The 12,738-nt window shown below is 40.2% G+C and overlaps 1 protein-coding gene across 1 annotated transcript; it reads right to left on the bottom strand.

Moving 5' to 3' along the window:
* Nucleotides 1–316: 316 nt before the first annotated feature.
* Nucleotides 317–6,327, bottom strand: paqr4a (progestin and adipoQ receptor family member IVa). The gene is made up of 3 exons (XM_010769435.1): nucleotides 5,287–6,327; nucleotides 2,385–2,603; nucleotides 317–823 (listed from the first exon to the last, which is right to left on the bottom strand). Exons 1-3 carry the CDS (start codon nucleotides 5,558–5,560, stop codon nucleotides 390–392), a joined length of 927 nt encoding a protein of 308 aa, XP_010767737.1. The 5' UTR covers nucleotides 5,561–6,327; the 3' UTR covers nucleotides 317–389.
* Between the last annotated feature and the right edge of the window lie 6,411 nt (nucleotides 6,328–12,738).

Genomic DNA, 12,738 nt, shown 5'->3' on the forward strand with positions numbered 1-12,738 from the left:
ATTTAGTGTTTAAAATGTACCATTGTGTGTGTAAGTGTGTTTGCCCGTATACACCTGTGTTTGTATGTGTGTACGTAATTGTGTTTATGTGTGTGTCCGTAGACACCTGTGTGTCCATGTTTACGAAAAGACACAGAGTCAAAATGCTTGTGCATGTAGTTTGACATACTTTAGCCTGCATTGGCACAAAGTACCTAGATGGATGTAGATATGAACATTCTGAATTTGAGTGCATGAGGTGAACACATGCACGTACAACACCTCGCTGCATTAGTTCCCCCTGATGACCCCTCCTCCCCCTCCCCTACGCAAACACCCCCCTCCCCTCAGAGGTCCTTGAACCTTAGATCCTAGTGCTCCTTGTGAGGGGGTGGGGTCAGCAGGGGGGGTCAGTCTGAGGGACAGTTGTAGCTGTTGATCCACAGCAGGTCGTCCAGCACACCCCAGTGCAGGTAGAGAATGGAGCCTACCACCAGTACATGCATGATCTGGTGGCTGTTGCACCAGTAGTCAAAGAGACCGGGGCGGAAACGCTCCGGAATGCGTGTGATGTTGATGACCCCGCCCAGCACGGCCAGCACATCCATCATGAGGAAGTGGCGTAGCGAGGTGGGGCTACCGCCACCCATGCCCACCCCGCGCAGGAGAAAGAAGGAGAAGCGGAACAGCGCCTGCCAGGCAAAGGAGCGCAAGCGGCGGACGCTGCTCCGCGCGGTGACGGCACAGTAGATGGCGTGGCTGGACAGCAGGATGTAGACTAACAGGGCCACAGTGCGGATGAAAGGGTAGCACAGCAGCGTGCTGTAGACAATGGGCAGCGCCCCTGAGACAAGAAAAGAAACAGAGGAGAGTCAGCACAGAGATGGGGCGCCCTACTCAGCACGATGCAACGCCTGGTGCAAGCCACAGTGACACAGAGGTCATATTGTTTGTAAAGAGACACTGCTCATTCAGAGGGTGGTGAGCAGCAGTCACATCCTCTTATGTTTAGCCACTGCCTGTTGGTGTGTTAGATACAGCACTCAACTCGTTGAGCAGTTTTCTGTGTGCTCCTGATAAAACTACGTTTTCAAGATTTGGAAACTTTGGTGAATAAAAAATTGAGCAGGAGGAATTTGCATAAATGTATTAAACCCATATGGAGAGCTAAAAACATTTCAGTTGTATTATACTCACTTAGAACTCAAAGGATTTGTCAGGTATTCCATAAGTCGATAGACAAACACGTAATCAGTAACTATGGTTTTAACGCTTTGTTTATTTGTGACTACTATGGTACTGGGTCATGATTCAGTGCACTTTGCCAAACATAGAATACTATGTATGTATTAGTATGAAGCACAACATTTAATTTCACCATTAAAAGTTCCGACCGGAGACTTTTTGCTGTAAAACCGTTAAGAGATGCTGAGGTTAGCACAACAAGCGAAAGAGCTTGCACAAAGATAACACAGGTGCTGAAAAATGTGGGATATGACGGTCAAGCAGGTGGATTTCATTCATTTTTCATTTGACTTAGAGCTAAGCTGCATGGTTAGTTTATAAAACACAGATATCCAGGCCGTTTCTCAATCTCGAGGAAACTGGCTTCAAGCCAATATTTCAAGGATGCTACGTCATCGAGTGCCGCCGAAGTACTGTTCCAATCTCCAGCATACTTGGAATTCCACCGAGGCTGCGTCCTTGGTTTTGGGGAAATTTCGAGGCTGCATATGGGTAGACTTTGCGTCCTTCAAATCCCCACAATGCTTTGCGCACGGACGGTTGGTAATATGTTACTTTGTTGCATTTGTTTGTTATCACCAAAAATGTGTTCCGTGAAAGTAAAGCAAGTTCATAATTAGATAGACATCGTGAGGTATTTATTTTCGGTACAGTTTATGTTGAAAGAGAGTGGCACACTTGTTAGCATGTTCCATTCTTCTTCGTTTTCTGAAGCCGTGGCTTGGAAGCATACTTGCTTCGTTTCTGAAGTGACTTGGAAGTACGCAACTACCAAGCCAGCATCCTCGCGATTGAGAAACGGCCCCAGTCTCAAGTCACAATATTAATTATAAGTGTATTATCATCAGCATATGTTTATATTGGCAATCTAAATTGTTTTAACCAAAGTACATAAATAAGTAAAAATACTGCATTTGTCATTTTAATAGGCTATTACAAGCAGCATGAATAGATCAATAATCAACTTGGATCATCTCTTACATTGGCTAACTTACTCGGTAGTCAAATATGTAATCAGTGTTTGAACACCTCAGAGCCAAACACTTCCATTGTAAATCATTGAAAATCAATAAAGAGTACTTCCACCCTCAAAATAAACAGATCAGCAATAACACAAGGCAGGCAAAATTATAAATGGTGAAGAAATCTGCTGAGCTTACCCAACGTGTTGATCATGCAGATTCCACACACGTCGAGTTTGAGGAGGGTGTGGTAGACGGGCTCCCCCCCCTCGTGGTTCATGAAGAGGTGGTAGAGCACAGAGCCCAGCTGGGGCGACAGGCAGGCCAGGAAGTGCACCACACCCAGCCACGTGACACTGATCTGAGACCAGGGGATGTTGAGCGGCAGCAGCACCAGGAAGCACACCAAAGGGATGCCTGGAGAAACAGAGAAAGCACAGGTTGTTAGAGGAAGTTTACTTAAGTAAAAGATGAAGCCAATGTGTAGCTCCCGTCAGGGCTGCACACAAAACAAACATGAAACACTTTTAAAAAGGGAGATGCTGCACTCAGTCATGTTTTTAATTAATCTAGAGATCTTCAGTACATTTTTCACACTAAAATGTGTGAAACACATCATTTTGAAGGATTATTTACTGTTAGAATTTTTTCTTGTGCCTGAGGTAATGTGCACCTGGTCCGAAAGCCATCAGCTCAAAAACAAAAAAATAACACTGTAACTTTGATAAATCCAATAAAGTGTCATGTTTATTTTTGATGGATTATCTAGCTCAGGACTTTCGAGGCCTGTGCATGTTATTTTTCATACAGTGCTGAGTGTGTGCAGACACCAGCAAGAATAATTTGCAAGAGGGCAGAAATCTACATCATTGTCACCTTGTGAGCGGAAAAACAAAGCCACGGCTAACTATATTTTTTTTATTCAGCTAAGAGACATATTTAGAATGGCCTCATAGCTTTAATGTATGTTTCCCTTTTGGGGAGATGTGTTTACTGCTATGTTAGCAGAAATATAGACCTTGCAATTTGATACACATACAGTTGTTAGGATCATTTATCACTCTACAGCACACATACTGCACTCCATTCCTTTTTTTTGCTCACTCTGCTGTTCCCAATGTCAAGGCATTTGTCCCGGCCAGGTGATACTGGCATTGCGTTCTACTGTAACACATCTATTTTAAGTGTGTTATCTGTGCTCCTCCCCCCACTCGTCCTGAGCCGAGCGGCCAAGCTGAATCCCATTCAGGGTTAAATACAGTAGAGAGGGCCTCCTATGAAGTCATGAACGCAGTGAAGAGTCTGCGAGCTGAGCTGCGGGCAGGATGTTTTCAGTTTATATGCAAAAGAGTCAACAGGAACCAGCTCGTGAAACTTATATAAAATGTTACAACACAATAAAAGACTCATGAATTGCATGCAAAGCTCTGAATCTGTTCTTCTTAGTTCAGAAAACTGGACAAAAGCTTGTTGCCCTAAACATCACTGCCTTATATAGGCAATAGTGTTAAGGGTGTCTGCAGGCCACATGCTCAGCTGACGTAACAGGAGTGTTATAAGATTGCACAGGGCTACTTCCCTGATGATCACTTCTGCAGTTTATTCTGTGACGGCTGGCATTTAGAAGTGAAGCAATTACCTTCACAATGAGGAAGTTGTCAGACTCGCAGGAGTCTCTGTGAACACACTGATGAGGTACTACACCTTCCTACAGCTGTAGGATGTGTGTTATTGGTATTATTTCTAAATACAGTCAATGGTATTAAGAGGTCCTGCTACTGTGGGGCATGCTATTGGCAGTGAAATCAGCCTGAAAACAAGCCGACACATCAGTCTCACCACTGGCTGCACTGATTAACATATTACTACAATTAATGTTGCCTTGCACAAGCCTATCAACAGATTGACATTGTTGTGTAACCATGACATTTTTACCACATCGAAATGCCACTCAGAAAACAAATGTAAGGCAAACTTCTGCCTGTAAGCAAAGAACACACACAACTTTTTAAACTTTTTATTCTGAGTGCCTGTGGAAAAGTGGTGAAAAGGGTACTCACATCTTTTACTTGAGTACTAGTAAAAGTTCTGAATTCAAGATGATATTTTATAAGTAGAGATGTACTTAAAAAAGACCCCTCTTTTACTCTTTTAAGGTAGCTGGTTGGGCTCAAGACCATTTTTACCAGATGATAGAGCTGTAACAACTCATCTTTAATCAAGAGAAAGAAAAAGTAAACTTGAACTATTATGATAATCCCTAATAGTTTCTGTCGTTTTCAAGTTATATCAAGAGGATTTGCTACTTTTTTACCTATAGGTTTTGGATTTTTGCTAGGACACAAGACATTTAAAGACATAACCTTAAAGGTGGGGTAGGTAATTTTGGAGAAACCAGCTCGGATTACACACACACACACACACACACACACACACACACACACACCTAAACCAATGAGGCCAGGTAGCGCCATCCAGTATATTTTAAAATGATTGGTCGTGCTTTTTACAGTACTATGGCTTCCACAGATGACATTTTTTTATGGATTTTTTGTCAAAGCACTTAAGATATTCATCGCTATCGGCATGTTAAGAGCATTCCATCGAATATAACAAAAAGTGTATCTCGAGCCGGTTTCTCAAACTTACCTACCCCACCTTTAAGCATTAAAGGTTTTCACCATTAGTGTATGTTTCAAAGTCTAGACAACATGCACTGATTAATCCAATAATATGCCAAAAACAGTCCTTATGTTGCAGACAAAAGTTTGTTATATTTTACATTAACCTGGCATTATATTCCAGTTTTTATGTTTATATCCACTTGTTTAGCACACTGTGATGCAATTGTTGGTGCTGTACAAATAAATACCATTATTCAAATATGAATATGAATAACTTATGCACATGGTCAAAAATGAAGAGGTTATGTCATGTATGCCTTTATGAACGCAAATGGTCCATGCATTAGTGCAGAGTCTGGCTGGCATCCTTCCGCAGGAACAGTACTGCTGTGGGTTAATACCTATGGTTAATACTCAAAGTCACACAGAAATCTCACCTGCTGACTAAGCAGTTCATGCTGAATTGTTGTACTCACCGTGAGTGTATATGTTCCCAAGTTCATTGTGCAGGTAGAACAGGCTTCTGATGCAGTCTTGCACAGAGGAGCTTGGCCGGTATCCCGTTAGGACGTATTTGTTGAACTGAAGATGAGGGGGTGAACTCGCCCAGTCCAGCAGCCTGGGTCCATTCAAATATGCCATAGCAAACAACCCCGTCAAAAGGACCCCGCCGAAAAAGTAAAAAACAGACTGTACACCTATATACACATTTAATAGGATTATTGCGACTAAAACCTTATGGGATACCATTGGTGTTGTTTAGGGGTTCTATCTTGTGCTGTAAGCCTCCTAGCTTTGGCGCTAGTCTCTCAACACGGTGTTATCAGCGCCGCCGCTGTTCGCTCTGAAACGCCGGTACCTGTGTGAGTGTCATCCGCGAGGCTGGAGACAGACACGGCCAGCCACGTACATGGTGCGAGCTCGGGACGGTCATTACATTTGGCATCTAAAAAATGTCTGTGAAGCACCTAAAAGCTTGCAGCGATTGAGAGGCAAATTGTTCCTCGTCATGTTAAAGCCACTTCCTCGTTAGTTAGCATTCCGGTGAAGAAGCAGCAGGACGGGTTTGAACGCCTCCCCGGCGGCAGGGATGCTGTGAGAGGTCCATCCAACTCCAGAGGATGCTAGCTCCTAGCGGTCAGATCTGCAGTAGAGGACTAGCAGGTCATAGCTTTAGTGTTATGAGAGCAACCCGGAGCAGATGCTCGGGTCGGTACATTTAATGCTGAGTAGCTTTCGGAAAGCGTTATAAGAAGAAAAAACTGATGAGATCCGTGATTCTTGAGCAGAGATTTTGGGAAGGTCTGCGGGCTAGCAAGCCGGGCAAGTCGGCTACCGATGTCCAGTGACTGGGGATGAGGAAGCAGAAATTTGAGCCAGGTGATTTAAAACACATACGGTCCGGTCCGTAAAGCGTACATTGACTTTCTTCCAAATCTGTTTCACACATTATTTCCCAACATTATTTGAGGCCGGCTCTATTCCTTGAAATGCGGAATCTTCCCTGGCGGCCTTTAAATCCCCTGCATTGCCTTTACACAACTGTCAAGCTAGAGATAACAACAACAACGACACTTCCGCTCACTGATTTCAAAATAAAACGGGCCACAATATTTAGCGTAATCCTCACATTAGAGAAAACTGCTCACTCTGTAATTTTATGAACGAAACGCTAGAACATTTGTTTATTTACTGTGTACAGTTGGATCTCTTTTTGATTGGATCTTAAAACTAATTTTGATAAGGAAATCTTACTAAAGGAACCCGATTTGATTCATATTCAACAGTCCCAATTTCTCCAGCAACAATAGATGTTACTGAAAATTATTGCCCATCTATTTGTCCACTCCTTGCCCTGTCAGCTCACGTGATATTATACTGTCACTCACTTTACTTGGACTACTTGCCCCTTACTACATAAATATCCTTATTATACCTGTTTTTTTATCTTTCTGTCCGCACCAGGCAAATATAAATGTGTTCCTCTACATAATTTCCTTGACTTTATAGAGATGGATGACAATTAAGTATCTCTTATGTAACTATCATGTGTTCATTGTTGTGTATGGCAGTTTATATGACCAAATAGCCAATGTATGCTCATTTTAATTCATTTCTTATTTCATAGTTCTATTTGTATCTTTAATTGTATTAACCTGTGTGAATCTGTGCTGTCCTGTTTTTCATCCTTAACCTGTTGCTGTTTGAACTACTGAATTTCCCCACAGGGATTAAAAAAGGTCCATCTCATCTTGTTGGGATAAAACTATTCCTAGGTTTTCTTAGTGTCAATTTGATTAAATACAACTCCATTAAAGAATATGCACTATGCAAGATCTAAAAATCGAACATTTTAAATGCAGAGAGATGCTAAACCTCTGCAGTGCAAGAGTCATTTTAACTGTTGGTGCATATTCTCTAACACATTTGCAATTAACCAAATTACCCAAGCCAACAGGCACATAGTGACCGAGTAGTTTTCCTGGAACTCCAAACAAAATGCCTTCTATGCCCACTTTGTAATCCATCATTTTTCTTAATAAAACACACATTATTTATAATCTGAATATTTGAATAAAGATCACATTTTATTTTGAAGGCGAACAGTTTTCACCTCTGGTCTTATTCTGTTTCACTGGGACCGCTTTCATGCTGCTCGGCGGCACTGGCAGCAAATGCCGACACTGACTGAACAGCTGCCTTCAATACAGACGGAAATAGTGCACTTAGCAAAAAATCTCACATTGTAAACAGAAATAGCGTAATTTCTTAGTTATAACTAGATACACATAATTGAATTAAAGCAAAATGTGTTCTTTCTTTAGAATACTTTGGAGAAAGAATAAGACCAGCCCTTCAATCGTGTGTCCAAAGGTCAAGACCAACTTGATTTATACAAGACATGACAAATACAATTCACGATTATAGAATAGACCTATTCTATAATCGTAAATTGTATCTATAGATTTTAATCATGACGAGAAACGCTTTTGCAGCTGCAGTTCTATACATGAGTTACTATCCAGACACATGACACTATGAGTCCAGAGCTCAAATCTCTGTGCTTGATTTATTTGAATTTCAAAAATAATAAAGTACTTTCATAATAGGCTTGATTTTTATTATTGAGTGTTTTTGTGTGTCTTTTAACAATGAAAACGTTTAAAACATAGGGTGTATGTGTGTTTCCAATAATACTGCACAAAACCCAGTCATGCACTTGGATTTAGACTTTCCCGGGGTTCACTTGAAGGCAGCAAGTGACGTGCAGTAATCCTCTAATAGAAGAGAAGTGAGGATCTGCGGATGAATCACACCACCTCAACCTCTCACCCCTCGGCTGCCTGGACCTTTCGCCATGTAGAAGCCCACAGCCACACCTCTGTGGGGCTGTGACGAACTAGGCCCCCCTCCCTCACTCTGGACCAACCAAATGTCACTTGTTTATCATATTAATGTATGTAGTTAACATTAAAGTATCCAAAACCACAGAATGTCGGGGAGGGAAGTGGAGAATCCAGTATAACGTTAATGTTGAAATCGATGCTTTTTTGTATTGATTACTTTGTGTTGCCTTGATCTGTAATATGTAGCATAACCTCTTATAAATGCTCTTACAACACATTTTTATACTATCCATAATTTACTTAATATAAATCTAATGTATTCATAATGTATATGTCTGGCTTGATTTGACTGATTTGTTATATATATATATATATATATATATATACTGTATATAACATTTGTATAATTTAATTTGGTTAGACAAGGATTTATTTTAATTGTACATAAATATTATTTTCAGTGTCAATATTTGTAGCTGAAAGGTCAAATTGTTCTCAACCTGGCTCACTAACATTTTAACTTAGGCCATCATATAAAATTTCAAAAAACAAATGTTGTTTGGGAAAGTCTTGAGAAATCTATAGTGTCAGTCTTCTCTTCTCACCTAGATGGCCACATACCACTAAAACTTGAAATAATTTCAGGCTCACATATAGATAAAAAAAAGTGTGATATCAATTTATTTCAACCGCCTTTATTGTCTCTAAGACCACTGTCACCTCACTCCCTCATCGCGTCCTGCCCTTAATCCGCGTCTATAAAAACACGTTTTGAAAGAGATGCACAGTCAGATTCAAGCATTGGATGTGGGACGTGCAAGGACGAAAGGTTAGTGACAGGTAAGCTGATTTGCTCTTTTTGCTTTGGACAGTATGAGTAAAAGAAAATTGTCCGACCATCCTAAATATTGCTTTTCAAACAAAGTGCGAATGCATTGCTCATGAATTATATTTCTTTTCCAGGAGATCAGCTTGTTTTCATCACCTTACTTAACAGAAACATGTTTCTGTTAAATATGTGCATCTATGCCAGCCTCATGCTGTCCCTCCCTCGGTGTACATATCAATCCTGCACAGAGGGGACGCCCAGACAGTGTCTCAATGCAGAATTTGCTCCAGGTACCAATTTGGCCGGCGAAGGCTTTGATATCACCAATGCATTGAGACACTGTCTGGGCGTCCCCTCTGTGCAGGATTGATATGTACNTTCTCAGAATTAGATTTTTTTTTAAATAATTTTGTAACATTCTCAGTGAAGAGACTCGCAATGATTTGCCCTAGACTTCTGCTTTCAGACGTAGTTAATTATGAAGTTATTACCCTATCCGATAATAATCCAATGCAGAGGTAATAACATTATTTTATTTATATGAAATATTGATATATGTATTTTGATATATAGTCTTAAAGTTACAACCGGCCCTTTGACTGCAATCACAATGCTGATGTGGCCCGCGAAGAAATTGAGTTTGACACCCCTGCATAGGATTTACACAGTGTATGAAAGCAATGCTGCTCCAAGATATCATGCACTAAGAAAATGTTCACAGAGTCCATTATTATTTATATCAAAGTTCCATAGAGTACTTTGAGGATTTTACCAGACAACCTTACATTAGATGTCAAAGCACGGATCCAAAAACGCTCTTTACAATCTTAAAGTGGATAGTGTAGTTTTTGATTGAAAACCTAAACACTCAATAAAACCAAGGACAAAATGTGCCACTATCTCAACCTTACATCTTTACAATATATGGAAATCAAAAGCTTTAAATTGCAGCAGATTGTCATCAGTATTGAAGTTGAGGAACTGTATAAGATATATAGAATGTCAAGAGGTACAAGGCAGTGCATTATATAAAAACATGTACAACTCCCAAGCTGCATTAGGGTGAGAAACATCAAACAAGCTTTTATATATGTTGCCTGTGTGTGCACCACTATAGTATTTAGTAAAAGACACTCAAGTCAGATTGTCTTTATTTGACTGGGTCATCATTGGACAAACTCTGCAATCAAAGAGCTGCCTTGTGTATATATTATGGTAGCTGGAGGTATAAGCCACCAATGCCAATCGGACATAAAAACAGCATTTTTCAATCACAAATGTGAAGAATATGAAACAGATCAGCAAAAACCTACATTATAGTTGAATTGCCCTTGAAGAGACTAGCAAGAATAGGCTAGACTTCAAAAGTATCCAAACACAATATTGCTTTCCCTTTGCTTCAGACTCTCTCAAAGCCAACCTTAAAAACTGCTGAAGGTAGAGCAGAGTTGACGACAAAAATGTTTCTAAAATAAATTGCGTAAACAAGCTTTAGTTATCTCAGAGACTTCCATGTTTCAATGCTCAGGATCAATGAGAAAATCAGTAAAAAAGAAAAGGGAACATTAGGGAAAACATTTCCCAATCATCCTTTCTCAACAAAGCAGCTTCTCCACCTTTGCCCACTACATATACAACATACCCGTCTACATATTGTTGAAATATATAATTGAACTGCATTTCAGGGGTTCGTTTTTTCAAGTTGATGCTTGTTTTCAGAAATTGGTAGCAAAGAATATAAACATGCAGAACTGTAACAATAAAAAAAAAATGTTAAACCTAGTGTTACTTACCAAACGCATGTTGTGTTGTGTAGCATGTTGAACACATTTCCTTTCACCTTAAACACTTGCAAAGCCCTTTTAAAAAGTGTTTTAAATCCTTAATTCCTTGCAAATGTTTGTTATCTTGCAGTATTCTTCTTGTATGTCTTTGTCGGTGCATCCCTGTGTGTCTTAACCCATTAGCGCCGCCTGCAGGTCACTGGAGTAATAATAATAAAAAAGGGTCTCTGGGGATTGTCACGTTTTTCAAATAGACTCAAGACTTACTTACAACATGTAAAGCAATTCATTTATTTTGCCTTTCAAAGTGGTATTCAAAAGTATTTTAGTGTTACAACTAGGGCCGGGACTTTAACGCGTTAATTAAGATTAATTAATTACACAAAAATGAACGCGTTAAAAAAATTAACGCATTTTAATCGCACTTATTTTTGTACCGTGGAACGTTTCTCACTGGATGAGTTTCAGGGGTACCGATTATACTGGAGCACCAACTAACGTTCATGACTTCAGACAACAACAAACCACAGTGAACAATAGTGGAACGAAGAAGCTGATGAGACCGCTTTGGTTGGCCCCGTGGATGGGACATTTTGTTTTAAAAAACGGACGGATGGAAGCGTCGATAAGAGCACGGTTGTTTGCNAATAGCTTATTATCAAAATGAAAGACTGAACACAACAACGGTACCTGACACACATTTGTAGCTGGGTCCTTTATATTGTACCCAGCAATTGGCATTCTGCAGTTGTCAAAGTTTGAGATTTGGTGAGGCTTTACTGTTTAAGAAGTGCTTAACTAACTGTGACATCATCCAATGGTTTGTGGACTACCATTTGAAGACCCCAGATGAGCATTTCTTTCCCATTGCCATCTTGTTTTTGGAACCCCAGGTAAACATCTTTGTTTACTCTCTAGAGCAGGGGTGTCAACTAAATTTCTTTGCGGGCCACATCAGCATTATGGTTGCACTCAAAGGGCCGGTTGTAACTTTAAGACTATATATCAAAATGCATATATAAATATTTAATATATATAAAATAATGTATTACATGACATTATTGCCTCTGCATTGGATTATTATCGGATAGGGTAATAACTTCATAATTAACTACGTCTGAAAGCAGAAGTCTAGGGCAAATCATTGCGAGTCTCTTCACTGAGAATGTTACAAAATTATTTAAAAAAAAATCTAATTCTGAGAAAAAGTGAATATTTTGAAGAAAATAAATCAAATTCTGAGAAAAAAACTTGTTCTGAGAAAAAAAGTAAAATTCTGAGAAAAAAGTCAAATTGTGCTTCTGTGAATCTGCATGTAACCGTATAATAAACATATTATGTTCTTTGCAAGCTCTTGAGGGGCCGCATTAAATGAAGCCGCGGGCCGGATTTGGCCCCCGGGCCTTGAGTTTGACACCCCTCCTATAGAGTCTTTCACTCCATTCAGTCTGAATTCAGCATGCAGACACTTTATAAATGCCAGCTTGCCGAGTAAACTTTACTTTCGTATACCTTCAAGGTAAAACAGAAACCTGTTCTTTGTGTGTGTTTATGTGAGAATTCCCCGTGGACTGCTGTGAGTTCGCTCAATTGTAGCTTGAGTGCACCTTAATGTGTGCGTGGCAGCAGGACGGCAGGAGGTCGCTCTGTTTGGGTCAGAATCGACTCTCAAACCAAACGCTCAGCGCCGAGCCGCAAACCGCTCCTTTTTTGTCCCAAGACGTGCGGCCTTGATACAAACATTCAACATATTCACAGCTGCAATTTATTTTCCACTACGTAAAAGTAAAAGAGAAACAATGGTGATTACTTTTCAGTGACAGAAAATGTACGTTTTCAATCTGCCTCTTTCACTGAAATAACTCCGGAGCGGTTGCTCATTGGACGGAGAGCTTGTGGAAAGATTTGAGGTGTGTGTGTGTGTGTGTGTGTGTGTGTGTGTGTGTGTGTGTGTGTGTGTGTGTGTGT

The sequence above is a fragment of the Notothenia coriiceps genome, unplaced genomic scaffold (genome assembly GCF_000735185.1).
Source record: "Notothenia coriiceps isolate Sejong01 unplaced genomic scaffold, NC01 NC01_scaffold00000339, whole genome shotgun sequence".
In the NCBI taxonomy this organism is placed as follows: domain Eukaryota; kingdom Metazoa; phylum Chordata; class Actinopteri; order Perciformes; family Nototheniidae; genus Notothenia; species Notothenia coriiceps.